General features: G+C 44.4%; 1 protein-coding gene across 3 annotated transcripts in view; it reads right to left on the bottom strand.

The window, feature by feature from the left end:
- Positions 1-1,233: 1,233 nt before the first annotated feature.
- LOC306797957 (uncharacterized protein) overlaps positions 1,234-22,224 on the bottom strand; it is a 63,054-nt gene continuing 42,063 nt past the window's right edge. Inside the window, exons 2-11 of one of the 3 annotated variants that reach the window (XM_079297657.1) lie at positions 13,239-13,406; positions 11,443-11,517; positions 9,082-9,168; positions 7,320-7,431; positions 6,546-6,690; positions 5,775-5,888; positions 5,036-5,180; positions 4,472-4,620; positions 3,866-4,005; positions 1,234-2,521 (exon numbers count right to left, since the gene is read on the bottom strand). In XM_079297657.1, the coding sequence (XP_079153783.1) occupies positions 2,400-2,521; positions 3,866-4,005; positions 4,472-4,620; positions 5,036-5,180; positions 5,775-5,888; positions 6,546-6,690; positions 7,320-7,425 (921 nt within the window). In that variant the 5' untranslated portion in view covers positions 7,426-7,431; positions 9,082-9,168; positions 11,443-11,517; positions 13,239-13,406 and the 3' untranslated portion in view covers positions 1,234-2,399. Of the gene's footprint in view, positions 2,522-3,865; positions 4,006-4,471; positions 4,621-5,035; positions 5,181-5,774; positions 5,889-6,545; positions 6,691-7,319; positions 7,432-9,081; positions 9,169-10,104; positions 10,121-11,442; positions 11,518-13,238; positions 13,407-18,775; positions 18,793-22,224 lie in introns of those variants that run through there. The other 2 variants (XM_079297656.1, XM_079297655.1) reach the window with 2 other exon arrangements.

Genomic DNA, 22,224 nt, shown 5'->3' with positions numbered 1-22,224 from the left:
AGCCCTGGGGATCATGGATGGGCAGGGAGGCATCCCTGATGCCACTGCTCTTCCCAAACCCTCAATAATCTCAAGGAGCAAAGCTGCACAAAGCCCTCAAGATGTGGGTGTGCACCATTGCTTTAGAGAGGCAGGAGGGTGTTCTAAGTTTTCCTCCTTTCCCACCATTCCTGATATATGGTTTATCACTGCTGCTGCCAGGTGTGGAAATGTCTGGGTGGGAATGGCTTCCAGCACCCCAAACTCTTGTGCCCAAGTGGCAGGGGCCAGGTAAGGTGTGTCACTTGCAGGGTGAAGCACAGCATCATTTGGTACACTCCTGCAAGGACTTCTGCCCTCTCTCAGTTCCATAACAGCTTTTTGCAAATCCCCAGTCTGCCTTCTCCTTTATCATCCTAAATAACTGTCCATCAGGAAGCAATCCCTTAATTTTTAGGCCACCTTATCCAGCCCATGACACATGGCACCAGCAATCTCCCCTCCTGGAAAAAACACCCCCTCTGCTTCCCAGCTCTAATCTCCAGTGGGAGGACTTTGATTGTTGTGACAACTTCTGAGCATCTGTAGAAGCCAGTGGAAATATGAGACAGTTCACCCTTGCCTGTGCTTTTTGAGCCCTTTAGAGGCTTGTGAGACATGTCTTCCCTTTGCAAAAGCCCTGCCAACTCTCCCCAGATAATTAATTGCATTCTTTGACATAATTTCTGGTCATTTGGCCAGCACAGATGTGAGGTGCAGACACCAAGAAACCTCCTGAAGTAATTTTTTAACATCCTGTGAAAAAACAGTGCAGCTGCCCTGGTCCAGGAGCTGTTTGAAATTTTCTTGTTCAGGAGGATGCAAAATCTTCCCAATGCATTCACTGCTGCACAACCTCACAGCAGCTTCTCACCTTGCCTGGACCCCTTAATCCCCATGCAAGTGGATTTAATACCACTGTATTAAAGAAGTCAGCTAATGGAGAGGCTGCTGGGAATTTATTAGCTGGGGTTTTGGGAAGCAGAGCTTACAAAATAGAAACTTAATGAACAGAGTGCTGGACAAAGGAGTTTAAATCATACCTAGCAATCTGCATCCTCCAACTCTTCACCTCTAAGGCTGATCATCAGTGGAAGCTGCTACATCCATGAGATCCCAGCAAGGTACCCAGAGTCAGTCTGGAACCCTGGGCAGGAGTGAGGTGGCAGCCAGGACAGTTTCTTTAGATGACTTACAGAGTTAATGGCAGAGTGGTAGAATTAGCTGATTTATTTGAAAAAAAAAAAACCAAACATACACACCAGAATGATGAGAGGAATTGCATTACACTGCTTTTGGGTTTTGTTAAATGTAAACAACAGCACATGTTTTAGAATTTAGCTTTGTTAATAGTACTACAAGGTGTTCAACATCTGAAAGCACTTTCCCTGTGCAAAGACTGTCCAGACACCTGTGAGGCACCACCAATTCTCAATTAGGCACAGGAAGGAGAGGCAGTAGTCCAAAAATTCAGTCAATCTAGTTGTAGGCTTCCTAATCCCAACTCAGAAGTGGTAAAGCCACATGAGAAAGCACTGATCCAGGATGAACTTGCTCTACCGGTTCATTTTTCCCTTTTTTTTTTTAAACAGGCTTCCTTTGAAGCATCAGGCTTCACCCCAGATCAGGTACCAGCTCATCTGTACATTTAAACTCCTTCCAGAGTAGCCACAACCCCCCCCTCCCCCCACCCCCGCATTAAGACATCCAGCCAGCTCAAGATGTGCACAGCTCAGGGAAAGGCAACACATTTGTGTCAAAAATCTTCATCACTCCCCCTGCCCCCTTGAATATCAAACATCAGAGCTGACACTGCAAAGGTAGATATCAAATTGTAGTATCTGTCCCTGTCACTTTCCCTGCTGAAGACAAGCAGGGAAAGGAGCAGTGGCTGTCTGCAGGAGATCTGCTGACAGCACCAGGGCTTGAGGATGCTCAGCACTGATGGCCAAGGGAATCACAGACCTCCCACTGCTCCCCTGGAATCCCAGGGACAGTCTACTGGGATCTGCACTTCAAAGAAAGCCAGCTACCAAGGTAAGAACAAGAGCAACTGTGTGTGCAAGCCTGCTGGATGCCTGTTGGCAGCCCTCATTGCACTGGCAGGAGAAGAGAGCCACAGCCCAGGCATCACAAAAGTGCACAGGGCTGCTCAGGACCTTTTCCTGAACTTTTCCAGGGTAAAACCAAAGTAAATTCAAGCCTGGGTTGTGAGTAGCTGATTCGAGAGAATGTGGGAGCAAGACATTTGCAGACACCAAACATCTGCCTTTGAAATGGAGAATAAGAGAGAAAAGCACAAGGCAATTGCTACAGGAAGGAAGGACCAGCACATGCTCAATTTTTTTTTTTCTCCCTTTCAGGTATTGGCCACAATGTGCTCAGGCCACTATGCCTGATGGGCCTCGGGATTCTGACGCTTCCAGTGGTCTCTTCCAGTGTCTCCAGGCGACTAATCCCAGCCGAGCAGCAAAGATCAAGCACGTCAGTGCCAGCAGAACAACTGGGGAAAAACATAGAAACATGTTAGAGCATAAAAAAGACAGTGCCTCTTGTCATACTTTAGCTCCCAGAACAGGGGGTCTTCATGGAAAGAGAAAAAATCCACAATTGCCTGTACAGGATCCATTACCCCCAGAGTTGTATCTCTCAGAGTTTTACTGCTCTACAGTGAAACTTGCCCAATGCTTCCAGGTCAAGGAATGTCTAAAAAGGGGGAGGCTTCCTGGACACAGGAGTTAAAGTGCATTACATTAACAAAATACTCCAAGAATAGTGGAACTATATAAAGAAACATGTACTAGTTTGGGAAAAGCACATTCTTGTCCTACCAGCCAAACAAGCTGAACCACTAAGAATGAAGTTTTGCTGGTAAGAAATGTACCTAGTGCAGGAACAGAGCTGCCTGCCAGAGACCATGCACACCTCCACATTCCTGGTAGCCACAACCATCAGGAGACAAGCCTCCAGTGCTCCTGTGGCTGTGGCAGACAAGATTTGCCAAGTCCTGCTGGGTGCTTGCAGACATGACCAGGCTCCAGCTGCACATACAGCAAAGGGAACTGTACTGAGCAGCTCCAGTGGTGATGCCAGTCCAGAATTTAGCTTTAGCCACTGGAATGTGGCAGTGGGAAGGCTGAAGGGTGGGAACATGCTCCCTTCTGCTGACCCCGTGGTGGGAATAGGCATCTCACACTGTTTCAGCAGGATTCAGAGTTCACACAGCTCAGTCCCTTTTATGCCAGCATAAAACTGCTCATAATGGTACAGCTTCTGCCAGACTGTGATTGTGCAGAATTTGGACAGCTTAAGCCCTTTTACCATGGATGACTACACTCAACTCTGCTACAGTGACTCGCAGCAAACAGATAATCCCAGGAAAACTTGTTAAGGCTAGCCTGAGCTCTGCACAGGAGAGGAGCATGTGTAGGGCTTTGCACTCTGAAGCCCTCTGTGAGTCAGAAGCTCATGCACTGCCCCAGTATGCTCAACAGTACAGGGCAAATGGAAGTCCACAGCTTTCATCCCAACCCTGCTTTTCCTTTGGCCTGCCCTATGTCAGGTGGAGCTGCTGGAGGAGCCCAGTGGGTGATGGAGGATTGCAGGACAAACAGATTGCACTGGGAAGTTAACTTGAGACAATACAAGGTTTGGGTTCAGCCCCAAGGCTCATGGGAAATGATTTCTGCTCTGCTCTTTCCTTAGCAAAATTAATCCCTTCAAATATGTCCCCAGTCCTGCTTTTAACAAATAATGCTTTTCAAGTGGCAAGTCTCTCTGCCCTCAATACAGAGGAAGGATGTGAAGTGTTTACTGGCCTTCTTTTACAGGAGTTAGAAAGACTCACCTATAAAGATGTTGTTGGTCAGTGGGGATGAAAATGACCTGTTCCTGCATGCACTACCAGCCAGAGCTGTTATGACCACGGGGTAGACTGTGAGGTTATAGCGAACATACTTGTCAAGAAAGTAATTTTCTAGATAAAACCTGTGAAGAAAAAGAGTGACCAAAGCAAGAATTTTCTCAGTATTTTTTTTCCCACTCCCTCAGAAAGGAATTAGACAGAGAATGGGGGGTTTTGTGGGCCAGCTGGGGCAAGAGACCAAAATTCTTCATTTACTAATATTCAAAAAATACATAAATAATTTATTTAAAGTAAATTTAGGGGAAAATAAAGCCATGTTTCATATGGTTTCTGTACCACACCCTCACCTGTAAACCTAAGGCAGATTGGGCTCATGCAAGTCACAAAAACATGTTCTAGCCCACAGTGCTTATTGACATTGCTAAGGTCAGGGGATCAAAGCTCTGCCCAGACTCACTGCTCATCTACCATGAATTACAACAGAGGCCTTTGTACTCAGTGTTGGGAGAGGGATGAGTGAACTGGAAGAGATGGTCACCACTGGTGAGAGGTGGAAGGGGCTGAGGAGGGACCCCTGGTGTCACTCACCATAGCAGCAGGCTGAGAGCCAGGATGCTCAGGGAAGCAGTGGTTGCCTTCTCGTCGCTCACGTTCCACTTGTAGATCAGCACCACGGTGAAGTTCAGCAGTGTGGCAACGCTGGTCCATGCCAGGTACAGTGCCAGCCCGTTCTGGACCTGCCATGCAGCACAGCAAGGGGACAGGAGTGACACACAGGTGACCTCTCTTTGCCTTTGGTGACCTGTACCCCCTGTGCAGTTAAGCCAGCCTTCTGGATCTAGCTGCAGAGTTAAGTCCCCCAACACACAGGAAAAATGAAGCCTTGGAGTCCTGAGGGGCTCCAGAGATCCAGCCCAGCTGTGTGTTGTGCTGCTGTTTCAGGAAGTGCAAAGAACAGAGCCCACTCCCAGTTTGTGCCAAGATGCCTTCCCAGAAGGGTTGTTAGGAACTTTTCTGTGCAGGGCAGAAATCCTTCCTTTGCTGTGTTCTGCCACTGGATCTTTCACTCTGATACCTCCAGCACTGCACAGAAGTTGGATTTTTTTTTTTTGAACCATTTACCCACAGCACAGCTTCTCAAAAGCCACCTACCAGGATGCGGATGAGCCAGAGCTCAGCTTTGTGACCCTTCACAAACCATGAGGAGTGGATGCTCAAGGCTCGGTGAGACACAAACAGGGAAGCACATGTGGTAAGAGAGAGGACTGCCAGGAACACCAGGGCTGGAAGAAGGTATCTAGGACAAACAACAGGTACACACACAAGAGACATCACATTTTTCTCAGTGCTGTCACAATGCCCTAATTTGTAGCTTTAGTGTTGGGCCTTTGCTGGCTTTAAGTCAATCAGCCTTTAATAAAGGTAGTCACTATGCATAGCCCTCATTTTGACATATTGTTGTTGCTGTTTTACTCTGTTAATCATGAAGATGTTTTCCTGACTGCAAGTGATTTCTTCACCTCTTGACAGTGGTGCTCTCATAAGCCCTTAATGTGACCATCATTATGGAAACAATCCAAGGCAAGGAGCTTAACTGCATTAATGAAGAGAGGCATGGCTCCTGTCTTACCTGCAGAGTTAAAAATGTAGAAGAAAAGCAGCTTTGAGGAAATCTTAGACTTCAGTGACCAATCTGTTTCATGGGCAAGGAGACAACATACTGCAAAACCCCCAAACTTCTATGAAGGCTACATTTTGTCAAAGCCTGGCAAAGAGTTTTACAGGTGTGAGTAAGTGTTCACACACAGAGGAAAAAAAAAATAGAGAAAGAAAATACTAGGGCAATTCCATCAAGAATGTTAGAAAGTACTTGTAAAAAAAGACAACTTACTCTCTGTCCCATAGAAAGAGCCATCCAATATTGAGGCCATTATTCAGACACCACGCCACATAAAAAGGTATTGGCAGCAAGTCTGGCTTTATGAAGACATATCCAAGTTCATTCCTGCCGGGAAAAAGTGGGTATGGAGAGAGGAAAACAATGCCTGCACTGATCAAACAAACATTTCTGGCCTCCTTTTCCTTATATTAGGAAGGACTTTACTTTGGAATTAAACATTTTGGCTTAAAATAGACTGTTTCTCCTCTGTGTCCTTCTCTGATACAATACAGAAATTCCATGGCTTTCCCTATCAGGCAGTATTGATCTCATAGCCCCAGTTTCAACAAACCAAGAGACTCTCCAGTGCTGGTTGTTTGATCTCTGACAGAAAGAAAACTCAAAGCATTAGCTCTGTAATCTGTTAATTTTGCCCCTGTGGGTTCTCAGCTTCTATCAGAGGGTAAATGCATGGTACTGCAGGGTACTGGATAAATCTGTCAGATTCCCCAAATCGCTGGAAACGAGGCCTCACAGAGGAGTTTACACACTTTGATACCTGTCCACACTTCAGAGGAGGTCATGCACACCTCCAAACTGCTTCCCAGCTTTGGATGCTGGACATAGGAGATGCTCCAGCCACAGAGCTTTGACATGTTAAGTCAAAGATAAATGGCACTGTGTTTGCTCTTGCTAGAAAACCCTGAAAGGGAGGTAAGAGACTCTGAAAGGGAAGAGTCACTGTCCCTTCTCATTCATACTGTAAACACAAACAGGAAATACCTTCGACAGATCCCTGACAAGGCGTAGAGAAGCCAGGCAAGCTGCCAGGCGTAGATGACATTCCAGATGAGGAAAGTCCAGCCAGCTGGTGTGAAATCAGTGCTGTACTTGGCCGAGATGTTTCCGGGGGTTGTCCTGAACAGACCTGTTGTGGTGAATGTTATTGCAGGTAAAAGTGTTATTACATCCAGAGGATGGGGAAAGACTGCTGATTTTCCTTAATCTTCAGTCTTCCTCCCTACCTCAGTGGGTTCAAGGATGATGAGAGCATGCCCTTGGTGCAAACCAGCCATGAGCTGCTCTTAGTTTAGACATCCATTATGGGATCACCATCCCTTATTGGGAGCACTGCACACCTTCCCTCTGACACAGAACCAGAAAAACCAGCTGTCTGTGTAACCTAGAGGACAGCATGGAGGCAGTTTCTGGCAGATTCAGCCAGGAAGTGTTCAAACACAGCACCACTGCCATCTACAAACCCACAGCAGCAGCCCGAACATCTCCCACCAGGGATAAAAGGCTCTGCCCTTCAACCACCACTAGATCCAGGCTCAGTGGGGACATTTACTTGGATTTCAAGGGACTGGGCAGGGTTCAGACATTTGGCTGTAACACCTGGAGGATGCACCAGCTACTTCCACCTTTCACAGAACAAGGCGTGTTTGGAGAGTTGATGAGGTAGCAAACACGTCTATCCATCTAAGCCACCTCATATCATTGCATGATATAAAGCATGAAACCCACCTCTGAAGAAAGAAAATTTGCTGGCATTACCTTTGAAAGTCCCAGTGGCATTTCCAGCATTCATTATCACCATGACCATGAAGGTGGCCAAAGATAGAAATATCACCAAAATCTTCAACTTATGTAGAGCATCCATCTTACTCTGAAACACATCAGAGATATTGTTGGCTTATCCTAAAGGAAGCCTGGGTTTGTCTCACATTCCAGAGACTGTTTTAGAAATAATGCTGTAAATTCACCAATTTTAACTGCCAACTTTTATTTGTGGAGTTTTCATTAGAATTAAAGAGGCCTTTGGATGGGCTAGGAGCATCTCCATTTGAAGAGATTTTGTGAGATTGCAGAATGGAAATGGGAAGCTTTGGGATAGCTGCCTGCTCTGCCACCCTCCACTGCAAGAGCCATAACTTAGGTTTGCCTAAGGTTTTCACAAAGGCCTAAATAATTAGCCCACAAAAATAGTTTATCTGGCATTACTGTTGCAGTTTTAGTGAAGCAAACGAGCATATCAATTTTACCCACTCTAGGAAGCAAATATGAAAATGCTGAAGTCTTTGCTTTGCAGCCAAGTGCCTTTTAGTTCAACTTAACTTCCCACATTTACCTCTCTAATCCTATAACTCCAACAAATGAACTTCCTTTCATCGTGGTATTACCTCCTCATCTACTGACTGCAAATAAGCATTACACATTTTAGCACGTCTCAAGAACTTTATAGACTGTAAAATCCACATTCTACAATTTTTCAAGGTTAGTAAGTAGTGACTTGAGCTTTCCCAAGTGATTTCCATTAATCCAGCATTTATTCTATCCCAGCAAAGTTCAGTGCCACCTCCAGGAATAAGCACACCTTCTCCCAGCTATAGGCATCAGCTTTATTTCTCCTCACAGCTCAGCACTTGAGCTCCTTTCTCTCTACAGTGGCACTTCAATGCTTTCCAGAGTTGGCAGGAGTAACAACTGAGTTGTTTCTCATTGCTCAGTCTTGAACAATAAATGCTGGTTCCAGTGGATTGTTTTATAGTTCCAGGCTTTGTTCACAGGACGCGCTGCCTCCAGACACGTCACAAGGAAGTGGGAAGGGAAATTCTGTTTTCTGTGAATCCATACATGTTTTTCCCTTCTCAGTTCTATCTTAACAGAAAAAACACCCCTTAAAAAATAAAAATTAAAATCCTATGTGGAAGAATACAAGATATGAAATCCCAACTAGATTAATGTCAGTCAAGTTGCAGAACAACATGTTGTCTTCAACAGATATACTGGATCAGCAAATTCTGGAAAGAAAAATCCACTACTATACTATTATGTTGAACCATTGTATTGTACTATTAGAGATATCCTTTCTGTCTCAGGAAATAACTGACATGCAGATTTCTGAAATCCATGAAAACGTAGGAGAAAAATATCACTGTACACTTGTCAATGATCAAGGAAAGAATATAAGAATAGGACATTTGTCTGCTCCAAACCAGTACACGGGACTAGATGGTCCTGTGATCTCCCTGTCAGGCCAAAACTCTGTCCTCCCATAGTCCTGTAGCTGAATTCAGCACCACATTTCTTTTTCATTAGCACATTTGGAAGACCTTGATTGCACAGCTTCAGGGAAACCCACGTTTGCTTACGGAAGTCTAGGAGGAAAGCCTTATTAAACAGGTCAATAGTCTCACTAGTGTCTCTCACCACCTGCCTCCCTCTAACTCACTGCCTGCTATAAACCTCTGAAATACTTCCTGCCTGCAGTCTCCAGTCACAAACACCCATTAGAAGAGTCAGAAATATTACTCACAGGAATCCACACGGGCTCTATGGCAGCGTTTCACAGCTGTGGTTCAGCTAACAGCAGCGCTGGGGAGTCTCCACCTCCTAACCTGACCTAAAGAGATTTCATACAACTCTCAGCAGATTAATAATCACTTATTATTAAAGAAAAATAAAAACTGGCAGAAGTTAGACATGCTTTCTGTCTGTGTGCTGCTGCAGCCTCCAATTGGCTAAAGCTTCCCATAAACAAGCACTTATGCAAGAGAAATGTGATTACTTAACCAAAGACTTTTATAACAGCCAGACATTTCGTATAACATTGCATGTTCCCAACTTGTTGGCAGACAGAAGCTAATGAGTGCATGCTCTGGCCTCTTGCCTGCTTTGCCCTTCCTCATCCCTGCCAGGAGGAGAGAAACTGAGTGTTTAATGCAGAATATTGCATCTCAAAATGTTAGTGCTCCTGAGTGGGATATGCTGGCAGGGCATGCTGGAGAAACACACTGGATTTGGGGTTTGGGGAAGATGGAGATAAAAATGGTTTGAATTGGAAGGGACCTGAAAGATCATGTGGCTCCAACAACCCCCCTGCTGTGGGCAGGGACACCTTCCACTATACCAGGTTAGTCAAAGCCCACCCAGCCTGGCCTTAAACATTTCCAGAGATGAACACACAGATGTCATACACAGAACCACAGAAAAGTTTAGGCTGGAAAAGAACTCTGAGATCCAGTCCAACCATAAGCAACATAGATCCATAGTCTGGATCCTCTGAGCATCTTCAGATCTTCCTATAGCCCCAGATGGAGATTAGGTCATGAGTAAACTTCTGTTCTTTGATACAGGAAAGGCTCCTTCCCCCCAGTGCAAGCCCACCCCACAGAAGCAGTGCAAGCTGTGCAAGCTGATCAGTCTCTGCCTGCACCTCTATCTGCTACAGAACCACAGTCTCACCACATCCACATTTTATATTTCTGCTTGTTTCGGCTCAAATTTAAACTTTTTAAAACTTTTTTAAAATATTATTCAGCATCAAAATACTATTTACCTTGTGCAGCCACAGTAAGCAGACAATCTGGCTGGGAACTGCCCCATGTCAAATATAAAGGAAGTGAATTAACTAGCACCTATCTTCATCCATTGAAAATACCATCATGGGACTGGAAATCAATCCAGCTGGAGCCTTATTGGCCATTGAGAGAGGTGGAAAGCCTATATGAACATGGATTTGCCAGCTGTGGGAAGTGCAGGGCATCCAGCCAGCACTGTTGCTGTCTATTTATCAGTGTAGGTGTGAGGTCCACCCTTTGGAGGCATTCTGAGGTCCACCCTTTGGAGGTATTCTGCTGTGGAAACCAGTGCTTTAAGTATTATTATTTGTTATTAGCCAGATAACATGTTGTGTTTACACAGGGATCAAAAACAAGAGCTGCTTGAGCTACTTGTGCATAGCATGTTCCTTAAAGAAAACAAGTGCCTGAACTCACAGCATGGTGGTATTGTCATTTTTCTCTCCTTCTTTCACTTTTTGGATCCCCCAGATGGGGGGGACTCTGCCCATGTCCTAGAAATTTCCTTCAAGTCACAAGTTTATAAGCACTTGTTGCAGCAAGCATTGGTGAAATACAAGCAGAACCATTACAAAAACTGTATAGCCTCTCCTCCCAGTAGGTTAAAATCTATACTGCACCTTTTCCACACTGGACCCTGTCTTATTTATGGGCCTTATATGTATATCTAATGTGTATAGGTATATATATGTCTTTACTCATCAGATAGTCCAAATGACTTCAGCATTATGTCAGATATTACATTTTCATCCAACAAATGGGTGACCTGAAATTCTTCACTGAGTATAGACCACTTTACCACACGTGCCTGTTAGGTCCACACTGACCTAAATCTAGGAAAAGTTCTGCATGCAGGAAACATTGGAGAAGTGGAAGAACCAAAATTCACCCACTTGCCCCCCAACTCCACACCTCCTGCCCCATGTTCTTGCTGGTTATTCCATAATGCATCTCTTGCTGCAGTGAGACAACTGGAAGAAATGCCACCACAGAGGTGGCCTTGTCCTCTGGCCACACTCTGTAATCCAGGCAGAAACTTGAAGCCCACATTCTGGGTTTCAGAAGGTTTTGGTTTTTTCAGAACAAATCACAACACAGGCCTTGGATAAAATATTTAAAATTATTTTATCATGCAGCTCTACAAAAATCCCCTCAAGTACATTTATAAAATACAGAGCAATGTACTTATAAAGTTATTAAAATTGAACATCTCTTGCTTCACTAGGCTGCACAGCATTCCCAAAAGAGGGAATGCTCAGGATAGCTGTAGCTTTAAGATACCAGAGTTAAAGGAAGCTTTTGTGGAAAGGCCCTACCTTTCTATAGTGTATCTTCCCTGGGAGAACTTTTAGGCTTATTTCTTCAACATGGGTTTCAATATCTTTGCTGGCCTGTTGAGGAAATAAAATTATATTGTCAGAGGAGAGGAAAATGCAGTTATATTAATTTCATACAAGAAATGGCTTCTGATGTTTGCATGCACAAAGAGAAGCATGATACAATCCATGTTTACAAAAGGATGTGTCTTGAAATCCAGACAGGCCACTGAATGAAATCACTGGAGCCAGTTTCCATGACACAGACAGTGGTTTGTACTTTTCAAGACAAGTAGCTTTGAATCAAATGTAAGTTTGTATTTATCTGGCTGGTGATAGAGAAAAACAGTTTACAACTAACAGTTATTTTACCATCAGGGCAGTTTTCTATTGATAAACAGAGGAAAATACAGGCTCCTCCTGTATTACCAAAAATCTTTAAAGGGTCTATCCTTGGACTCTTTAGAGCCTTAATTTCTTTCATAATAAGAAGAAAATAAATAGGCAAAAAGCTGCTTTTCAAGAAGGAGAGATCTACCATGCCCACCCCTCCCCACACACACTCTCTGCAGCACCAAGATGTGCTCCAGCAGCAGCAGAGCAGCTCAGATACCAGGGCACACACCAGAGCAGGACTGGTTGCCCTGGGACCCTGGGACCTCCACTGTCAGGCCCCCATGTACTGGAAATCCATGTAAGTATTTATAAAGTGATGAGCTAGTATGAGCAGACTTTGTCCTGGTATTAATGCCCTGCTGACAAGAGGAAGATCCTGCATTTTAAAAAAACCTTTGACATGAATCCTCCTGCTATTTGAAATAAAACATTATGAGCACAGACAGTTTGAGTCCCAGAACAGAAAGTGGAAGCCAATTGCTTTCTACCTAGAGATGCCCCTGTGGAGGCACTGTCCTCAAAATAAACTCATTTTGCACTGTGTAGGAGCTGAGAGAAGTTCATCTGTGGGCAGCTCACCCACCTAATGGCACACAGTCATCAGCAGGAAACTCCAGAAAGCAAAGCTCCAGAAACACCTCCCCAGCAAGGCAGGAGCTCAGATATTACAATCAGTCTGCCAGAGCCTTTGTCCCCAGCAACAGCAACGACAGGTTTCAATCCTAAAGATATTCTGCACACTCAGGGCTCCAGTTTAATCCTTATAGCCACTTGCTTTAACTCCAGGCTTTCCCAATGTGCTGGGCAAACTTGCACCCATGAGTCAGTGACCTCGTTGGAAATCATTTTCAGGCCAAGTTCAGCAAGTGTTGACAACCAAATATACTAATCTTCTAACAACAGCTCAAGCATCCTAATCCTGCAGTGGGTTAATCTGGGTGCCCTCAATGCCAGGGATTTGCTTTTCCTTGCTGCTAGAAGGGATGGGATTTGGCTGTGCACATTAGGATGGGCACACAGTGAAGAGGATCTGTGTTAGCAATCCCCTTTGGGTATTTTAAGAAGGAAAATCAACTGGTTTTCATTGTTGGAGAGCAGAACAGATCCACCCTTTGGCAGCAGGGAAATATCCCTACATTTGAGGGAGCAAGAAGAGTAAGGAACTCACTACCCTCATACTTTCAACCAGTCTTTAAGCTGCCATGCTAAAAATCATTGACTGATCTCCAAATCTTTTATTGCACTCTAGATTAAGGACATTATTGCAAACATTTAAGTAACTCAAACTATGCCCTGCCAACTCTCATGAGAGAAAGAGGGTAAAAGACAATGCAGTTATTTCTCTAAACTGAGCTTCTAAGAAGTAATAAAACATATTATCCCCAGATGTTCTCACTTACTGGTTAAGGACTGGTAAATTTGCCTTCTTCAAAGGAAGCCCAAGAGTCTGCCTGCAGCAGTGTCCAATGTCTGGCAGACAGCACTCACAGCATCAGATCAGGAGAACAGCAGCAGGAAGGCACAAAGAACCAGAAACTCACCTGCACAGCCCACCCCTTCAAGGATGGCTGTGAAGAGATGAGGAAAACAGCAGAGCTGAGCAGCAAAGAACAAAGACACGTATATGGCTGGATATCCTCAATTTAAAACTTCTTAATTTCATAAGGTTATTTTATTCAATCCCTTGGCATTAATGTTACTCACAGGACCCTCCCATGTCCTCCTTCACCACTGAAGGAATTACAAAACCAAGAACATCCATTCAGCAGTCTGTTTGCTCAGTGTCACTACTCTATCCTTATTATTTTAAGAACACAGATGTATTATTCTTCTGGATACCTCATCGCTATCACCTGAGAATGCTTCACAAGCATTTAATTATTTCTCTCCCCACAACTTCATGAGAAAAGCAAAAGCCAGCCCCTTGCATTGGCTGCAGTGGAGCTGTCTCTAAGCCCTCACTGGGTAGAGGTGGCTGTTCTGCAGAGCTCACACAGCCACCAGCATGGCCAGGAACAGAGATATACAGAAAGAAAGGAAAGGCACCTGGACAGTGGTCAGAGCACAAGTTTTTCTTACTTCTGTGGGAGCAGAGAGCTGCCTTCTTTTATAGCTGCAGCATTCAGGTCAGCCAGAACCTCTCATGCAGAAAGTCTGCTTGAGAGGTAGCTCAGGTGGCCTGATTTTCTTTATGGTGCTTTTTTTGTGGCACTTTATATGCTTCAATGCAGTAGTGTCACCTATAATTGGCAGCATTCAATGCATTTCTCAAGCTGAGCATTTAGAAAATGAGAAACATTTGGATGGAAGCAGCTTTCCTACAAGAGGGCAGCACAAAGATTAAACAGATGACTTCCATTCACAGCAGCTGAGTGCCTCACTTTACTAGGAATACTCCTTTAACATAGCAACTTTGCAATCTAATTATCTAGGTATTTTTTAAAGGCAACTGGGGTTTATATAAAATGTCATAATATGGATATGTATCACCTCCTACATGAACTATCAGCAGAACTAGAACATTTAGTCTCATTACTGTGTGAAATTAGTGGAACAAAACTCATTGCAAGACCTTAGAGGTAGGGAAGGTGACTTTTTATGAAAAAGATTCTAGCAAGTTGGTCCTACCCACTCCCACTCTCCCTTCTACATACTCACATGCCCAGGACTGTATCCATCTGCTCAGGACCACCAGGTACAGCAGGAAGCAGGATAACACCACCACTGCACTGCATCTATGGGATAGGCTATTCTTCATTTTAGTAGGCACCTTTTATACCCTTCAGCAGTGGATATGATGATCTTGTGTCTCACCCTTCAAGAGTTTCAGGCAAAACTGAGTCTTTTGTTACCCTTATCTGGGCATTTCACAGTTTCTCTACTGTGGGTCATCATCCTGTCACCTTATCTGTAAGGCTCCAGTCTGGGTTTTGTCCTCTGGTTATTTATTTGCATGAAACACATGGTGTGGTTCTGCAGTAATTAATAGATGCTACTCCTTTAACCCTGTTTTTCTGTTGTCTTCAGTCGGGCGTTTCCATTCACATCAGTATTGGTATTTCTGCTAAAAACCCCCACAGGAGAGATCCTGGCACAATTTGGAAGCTGTTAACTTCCTGTGAGCCAGGGCAGGGAACAACTTTGGCAGCAAATTACACTGCTTCTGGCTGGCCATACAGAAGTGCAGAGGTTGAAAACGTCTGTGTGTTGTGGCAAATTTTAGGCAGCAGTCCCTTAAAGTGATTCTCTTTTTTCTATTACCACACAAGCTTCATTCACTCTCCCTCCTACATCCCTTATCCTTGCTTCTCCATCTGCTCATCTGTCTCATTCTCAGTATTCCATACAATTGCTCCCATCCCCTTTCTCTTAGAGGAAATGCCACTTCCAAAGGCTGGTTTCTTGCCAATGTCTACCCTCTCCCATAGGAATGTGCAAAAGTATCTTCAGACCCATAACTCAACAGAGTTGGCTGCTTCCTGAAAGCAAAACAGCACACCCTTTGCTCCATGTTCATCTTTCAGACAAATTTCCAGGCTGCATTTCAAAACATGGAAGTGTTCAAATAACAAAAAAATTATTTCAGACAAAACATCAGCTCTCTTCTAAACTTAGTCAGAACCATCGAGACCTCTTGTAGTGTAACTCCGTAGAAACAAACTAAGCCTGAGGCAAGAACGAAACAATGGAAAATTGCAGCAACAAGGGAAAACTGCAGCCAAAGTGGGAATTTTGGTGAAGTCAGAAGAGGAAAAAGGGGGCTCTAGCAGGAAGAATAAGGAAGCCATACTTCAAACAATGGTGTCATTTTTGCCTACAGTAAATGCACATGTTACTGTGCATGTACATGTTAAAAGACATGTGCATGCACACTCATATATCCAGAACCTCACTTTGCACCCTCCCCTGAGTCATGCAGTAGGTGCTTTTATTCCTTCAAGCTGGAGACCAGGTGTGTTCATGGAAAGCCAGCTGAACACAAGGGCTTTGCATCTCAAGAAGATGAAATGCAGTTTCTCACAGAAGCCTTTTTTAACACACAAATGTTCCCAGGCCCTGCCACCCACCACTGGAGGCAGATGCAGATGAGGGCCTACCCTCAGTGCAACTCCAGTGCAGTGATTTGGGCTAACCTGTGCTTTGGACCTGAGATGCCTTATCTTGTCCTTTGGGTTGTTCTTTGGAGGGACTGGAATCCTTTCCTAGGGCAATGTAGAATATTAGAATTGCTTAGGCTGGAAAAGACCACTAAGATCATGGAGGCTAAATGTTAACCCAGTGCTAACATGTTTCCAATTGCCACACCTATACATCTTTTAAATACATCCAGGGATGGTGATTCCACCACTTCCCTAGGCAGGCTATGCCAGGGCTGGGCAATGCTTTGAGTGGAGAAATGTCTCCTAATATCCAATCTAAACCTCAGAACAGCAGAAGCATCCAGAAAAGTCAGAAACATCAGTTACCTCTTTCAAAAATGCAGATTAGCAGCAAATTGATGAAGACCGAGCTCTCACAAGTGTCAGAAAAGCCAGTAAGAGTCCAAAGCCTGTGCACATTGGAGAGGTGCCTCTTAATGTATTTTCCACATATCTTCAAACCTTATGTTGTTTCAGCCCAAATACCCTTCAAGAGTTTATCATGCTGCTACTTTTTACAATTCAATCATCAAAGCAGTGTCTGCCCTTCCTCCTCTTCCTCCTTCCTACTAATTAATTTTTAAGTGAAACTTATGATGTTAGCAGTTTTGATCTGGTAATTCTGCTAAGGCTTGCCTACAGTCAGAATCCACAAAGCCTCAGTAGTGCCATCACTGGGAGCTTGCTGCCATGCCTGGGAAGCCAGCTGAACTATCAGCACTCCAGATAACAGGACAACGTCCTTTTCTCCTGCATTACAGCTCCCAAATGTGTGAAAGTGCCATCAGCACAGGGCTTTGGCAGCAAGACTCACAGACTAAGGCACCTCACTGGCATGTAAAATGGGCCATGTAAGACCCAGATGACAGGCCAGTCAGTGCTCACCCCTCCCATCAGCTTTAGAAGCTCAGACACAAGTTGAGGCATATCATGACCCATTTTGTTTGAAAGTTTGTAGAAGTGATGGAGTCAGGTCCTACAGATAATTCTCCTACAGGAAAATTCTCACCAAGTGTATTTTTTTAAAGACACTGGTAATTACTGAAAAAGAGATTATTTATAGGCTACATAATCTGCCTGTCTGCCACATGACCCTGCAAAGCTCCTGTGTTAAAACACCAGCAAATCTAACACCCACTTTGAAAAACTCACCCACTGCAAATCAAGGAGCATCAGGGCTCATACCAATTGCTGAAAGACTTGGTCTGACCACAGATACTTCCACACAGAACTCACCAATAATGTGAGAAGCAGAACATAGTAAATACACACTGAAAAGAGTAAACTACAACAGGGATGGTTTGAGATTTTTCTTCTGTTTTTTTCCACCAACATAAAACCATCCACACCTTACATGCAGGGCAGTTTTTCTTAAGTGGGTTTGAACCACAACTCCTCCAGTGTTATCCTTCCTAACATGTTCATCCTTTGTGGCAAGTGTAGATCAAACCTACCTATTATAGCAGTAAAAGAGAGTAGTAATAACAAGATCCATCATTCATTATGATGAAAGGACTCTCATGGCCGGATCACACTAGTAGAGGCTATAAATCTCTTTGTATTTTACTCCCCATGAAAAGAGCATTTACCCAATCAGAGAAAGCTGCTGGGCCAGAGATGTTCTCTCAAGGCATGTGAGTGTTCTGCAGGAACACATCTGTCACTTGGCAGAGCTCACCTGAAAGGAGAGCCCTGGGTGATATGGCGCAGAAATGGAAGGTTTTTTTCTGCAACATGCCATACAACAGAAAGTGAAAGTGCCTGAAAGAAGAGAACTCCAGCTTTACTGAGGGAAGAGGCATCATGATCACTTCTTAAAACTCCAAATATTAAAGCCACTATGCTGTGCTCACACCCTAAGTACACCACACTGAAGAAGCTCCACTTCCAAAGGCTGCTCCACATGCCATATAAATCTTTTATACATCAACTTCTGCATCTAACATTAAATATGTAAAACTAAAGAGAATTCCTCAAAGTCTGAGTTGCCTCCCCTACCTGACCATGAGCAGCAGGCCAAAATTTCAGAGAGGTCAGCAGGATCTCTGAAGGTATGGATGATTTACTCAGACTATTGGATGCACATCTGCAGAACAGTCCTGTTCAGTTACATTTCTGCCCTCCCAACCATCAGTGAGAATCAGACTTACGCCCAGAAGTTCACTGGTGTCTTAAAAGAAAAGCCTGAAAAAGAGCTCAGACCATTCCAGAAGGATGAGTGTGAAGCCAAGGCCTCCCAACTAGACTGTACTGGGATCTTCGTGACTTGAATAAGGTTAGAGGTTGTTGCTCAAAACTGCTCATTCATGGCATCACAGACAGCAAGATTTCACCATCATTCAACACAGTGATTTTCAGAGAAACCATTTCATTCACAGCACTTACTAAAAGATAATTTGTGAGACCACCCTGAGAACAGAAGAAGACTATATATATATACATATATATATATAATGTAATGGGAGGACCTTCTGTTGGAAAACCCTGGAGGAGATAGTTAACTGAGTGACAAGAAATGGAAGATTATCAGTAACATTTATCTATGTCAGGGAGCAGCATTGTCCCACGAAGGAGGACAAGGATACCCAGCACAGGCTGTGCTCTCACCCACAGCACCTCCCAGAGCAGAGCTGGGTGCTGGTAGCAGCTTCCATCAACAGCCCCAGACACAGCAAAGAGGTGACCCAAGCCCAGGGGTCACCTGGAAGTGCAATCATGGAATCACTGGGGGCTGGAGACAAGCTAAAAGACACCCCCTCAAGGGCCCATGCAGACAGTAAAACCAGAGACCAACCCACCTGTGAGGCAGCCCAGGACTGGGCTCAATTAAAGCTGCTGGGTGGAGGGTGGGGTGAGGTCCCCACTGAGGCTGCTCAGAGCACTCAGGACCCTCTCGGTGTTCTGGGAGTTTGTTGTTTTTTCACTGGAACCTCAAAGCTGCAGCAGGTCACAGCCAGGAGGCTGGAAGAGCAGCAGGACAGTGTATCCATAGGAGAATGGCAGCTGGGAGGTTTATTCCCATTGCATGCAGCAGCAGTATGCAGAGCTCTGCCTGCAGTGTGAATGAATGGCCACTACAGACCTTTGTTCTTTGCTTTGGTCTGGCTGTCGGGACTGTCAGGAATTATAAACATCAGCACTGCACATTTTGGTGTTGGTGCCAGAAAGCAGAGCAGTCAGAAGCTGTGCCTCCTCCTCCTTTCCAATTCAAAGTGTTTCAACTAAAAACTAAAAATATGTTGTTTTTTTTAATCTCTGCCATATAAACTTTGATGGAAAAAGCAAAAACATGGACTTAAATGCTTCTTTTTAAGGGCCATCTAAACTGGTGCTTGATGGAAGACCTAATTTATCCCTCACTAGTGCCTGCAGACTTTTTTCTCTCTCATTTTACTTTTTTCCTTGTTTCTTTCACCCACATCCATTCTCATGGCTCCTTTTGGCATCGGCATCCCTTTTTCCAGTCCCACATAACACGTCCCCACTTACATAATTGGACTTTTCACAGGGCCTCAGGGCAACCTCTCTGCAAAAAAACAAGAAGGACATTCACTGAAAAGGACGGAAAAGGTCAACTTTGTCTCTTTGCTTCCAGGCTTGGGATGTGACCACACAAGAGTTCATCTCTAGGGTAGTTAATAGGAAAAATGCCAGCAGGTGGCATTCCAGAATAGCTTCTGGAATCAGCGATGACAGCAAAATCTGAGCTACACCCAGGGCTCCTCTTACAGCTGTTGGCATCTGCACAGTGGAAGGGGATGCAGGAGAGCTGCAGCAGCATCTCCACCCACAGCACTTCCAAGTGATGGCTGCAGCTGCTCCTCTCTCCCTCTCTCCCTCCCTCTCTCCCTCCCTCCCTCCTTCCTCCCTCCCTCCAGTCTTCAGTTTGGTTCTCACAAAGAAGCATTTTAATGACTTTTGTTTTCAAGTTTCTACTTGGAAGAAAGTATCTGGGTGATGGATCAGGCTGCCACTCAAACACTGAGTCAGTCTCCACTTCTCTCTTCAAGCACTTGGGTATCTTTAAGTGCCATCCGACCTGAAAGCCCTGGATATAAAGTTATACTGGAGAACCTTCAACAGAAGATATCTACCTATACATGCATGCAATTGCACATAGCGTCCAGTGGTCATTGACCCCTTCAACTCAACATAGTTAAGGCAAGTTTTCAAAGGTTTCTTCATTCACCCTTAAACTTCAGTGGGATAAAAATAACATTGTCCTTTAGGAAGCTGAGCAAATGCTAAATATGTCTTCTGATTGTGGCTGGAAGTAAAAGCTGTGATTCCCCTTTACAGGTTTCCCTCTACCATCAAAGTCACCCCTTGCATCAGTTGTGCTTACTTCCCTTCTCAGCAAAAGCAGGTATTGCTCAGGCTATGAACAGCAAGACACCTGCTGGCTGTGCTAAAGCCTGTTATTTCAGCTGGATTAGAAATAGCTTCTCATCTTGAAAGCCCCACTGCTGCAATGTAATAAGTAATGAATAAAAGCCAGAAAAAACTTGTCCTGAGAATTTTAACTTGATTTGCCTCCTGCAGTTGGATAAATGGCTGCAGACACACACCAGTGTGCTCAGGAAGCCACAGCAAGTGAAATCTGAAAGCTCTAGGTTACATTTTGACCCAAACAAGAAAGTGATCTCAGTTGTGCACCAGTGAAGACTCCTCATTTGCTGAGACAACTTCTATCACAACCACAGGAAAAAAAACCCCTAAGACCAACAGGTGGATAAACCTTCAGAGAGCCTGTGGGGATGCCCTGAGCACCTTGACTTCCAGAGCTGTTACGATAGCTGTCAGTGCCTAAGGAAAACACAGCACCCTGGCTATGTAGGCATTGAGGAAAAAGAGAGTTTGAATATTCCTGCCCCAAAGTCAGGAAGAGGGGTGAAAGAGATATCCTTTCCTCTGCTTTGGCACTATTTATTCAGAACAGAACACTTTAAAGCTATCCCTCTCCGTCATCAGCCTTTTGGGAAAGCAATGGCTAAATTCTGCCTTTGAGGAAAGAGTGCCTGGCTTATCTCATCTCTGCACCTCCTAGCACAGCCTCTTCTTCCAGCCATGTGCCTGTTTTCTGGAACAAGGAGTCTCCCAGTGCATGGCTCAGTGGCCACAGGTCCTGTCTGAGCCTGCATGAACATTCCTGCCATTGAAACAAAAGCAACAGAGGCTGGAAACCAAGAACCCTCAGTGGATGATGTAGAGTCTGTGTCACTGTGGCTGCATCCTAAATTACTGACTTGGATAAAGCCAGGAGTCCCTGGCTGGCACAGCTGGAGTGGTGGAGCAGCAGAGAGCAGCCAGGTGGGTGATGCCTCAGCAGGTAACTTTTTCCCACAAGAAAACTTTAGGATTGTTGGGAGAACAACACTGTGGCAATCAAACTGGTCTCTCACACACACAACATGCAGGCTCCTCTTGCCAGTGTTCACCAAATGACAGACCATAGACAATAGGTGTATCCCAGAGACACTTCAGCTGGACTTGGGACTGTCTGTGGTCTCGGCTTTGACCCAGTGGTACTTATTTCTTGCCTATCCCACTGTGGAGTGTACCTGATAGAGGTGGCACTGGGATTCAGGTGCCAGAGGAAGTCAGGAGAACTGGTTTCTGTTCCCATCTCTGCTACTCATTTTCTGTATATCCACAAGTAGTTAATTAAACCTCATCTTTCCCCACTTTAGAACTGTGATAATTACATTTATCTCTCTTTGTGAAGAGCAAGGGCTTGGAGACATTTGAATAAATGCTCTCAAAGAGCCAAGAGTTGTTAGTTATAATAATCTTGGTCCTCCCTGAATTTTTTAAAGCTCTCCTATTCCAGTGACTGCTTCATAGACAAGACAGAAAAACCTGGAGTATAATTACAGAGTGACTCCATATTCTGCTGTGGGCTCCTTGTGTTTATTTGGCTGAACCCAGCTCACCTCCAGCCTCCTTGTTACCTTGCACAGGTCCCAAGAGAGCTGTCAGTATTACAATGATATGACCATCACTGCAAAGTAAGTAGGATTTTTGTCATGCTGCAATGGTGATTAAAAAGTAGCATCATAGCTTTTAACTTCTGAAATAATATTGCAAAGTACTAAGCTACAGGAATTCTGGCATTGCATAACTGACCTTTTTTCTGAACAAGGGAAAAATAAGATCTTACTCTTCAAAAGTGTTTAGCACCCTGTTGTTTTTTTTTCTTTAGGTGCCTATATTTCAAATGAAACTGTGAGCTCTAATAGGCAAATAG

Source organism: Erithacus rubecula, assembly GCF_903797595.1.
Source record: "Erithacus rubecula genome assembly, chromosome: 2".
Taxonomy (NCBI): domain Eukaryota; kingdom Metazoa; phylum Chordata; class Aves; order Passeriformes; family Muscicapidae; genus Erithacus; species Erithacus rubecula.
The sequence above is the reverse complement of the archived record's forward strand: the minus strand, read 5'-3'. Positions and strand labels throughout refer to the sequence as shown.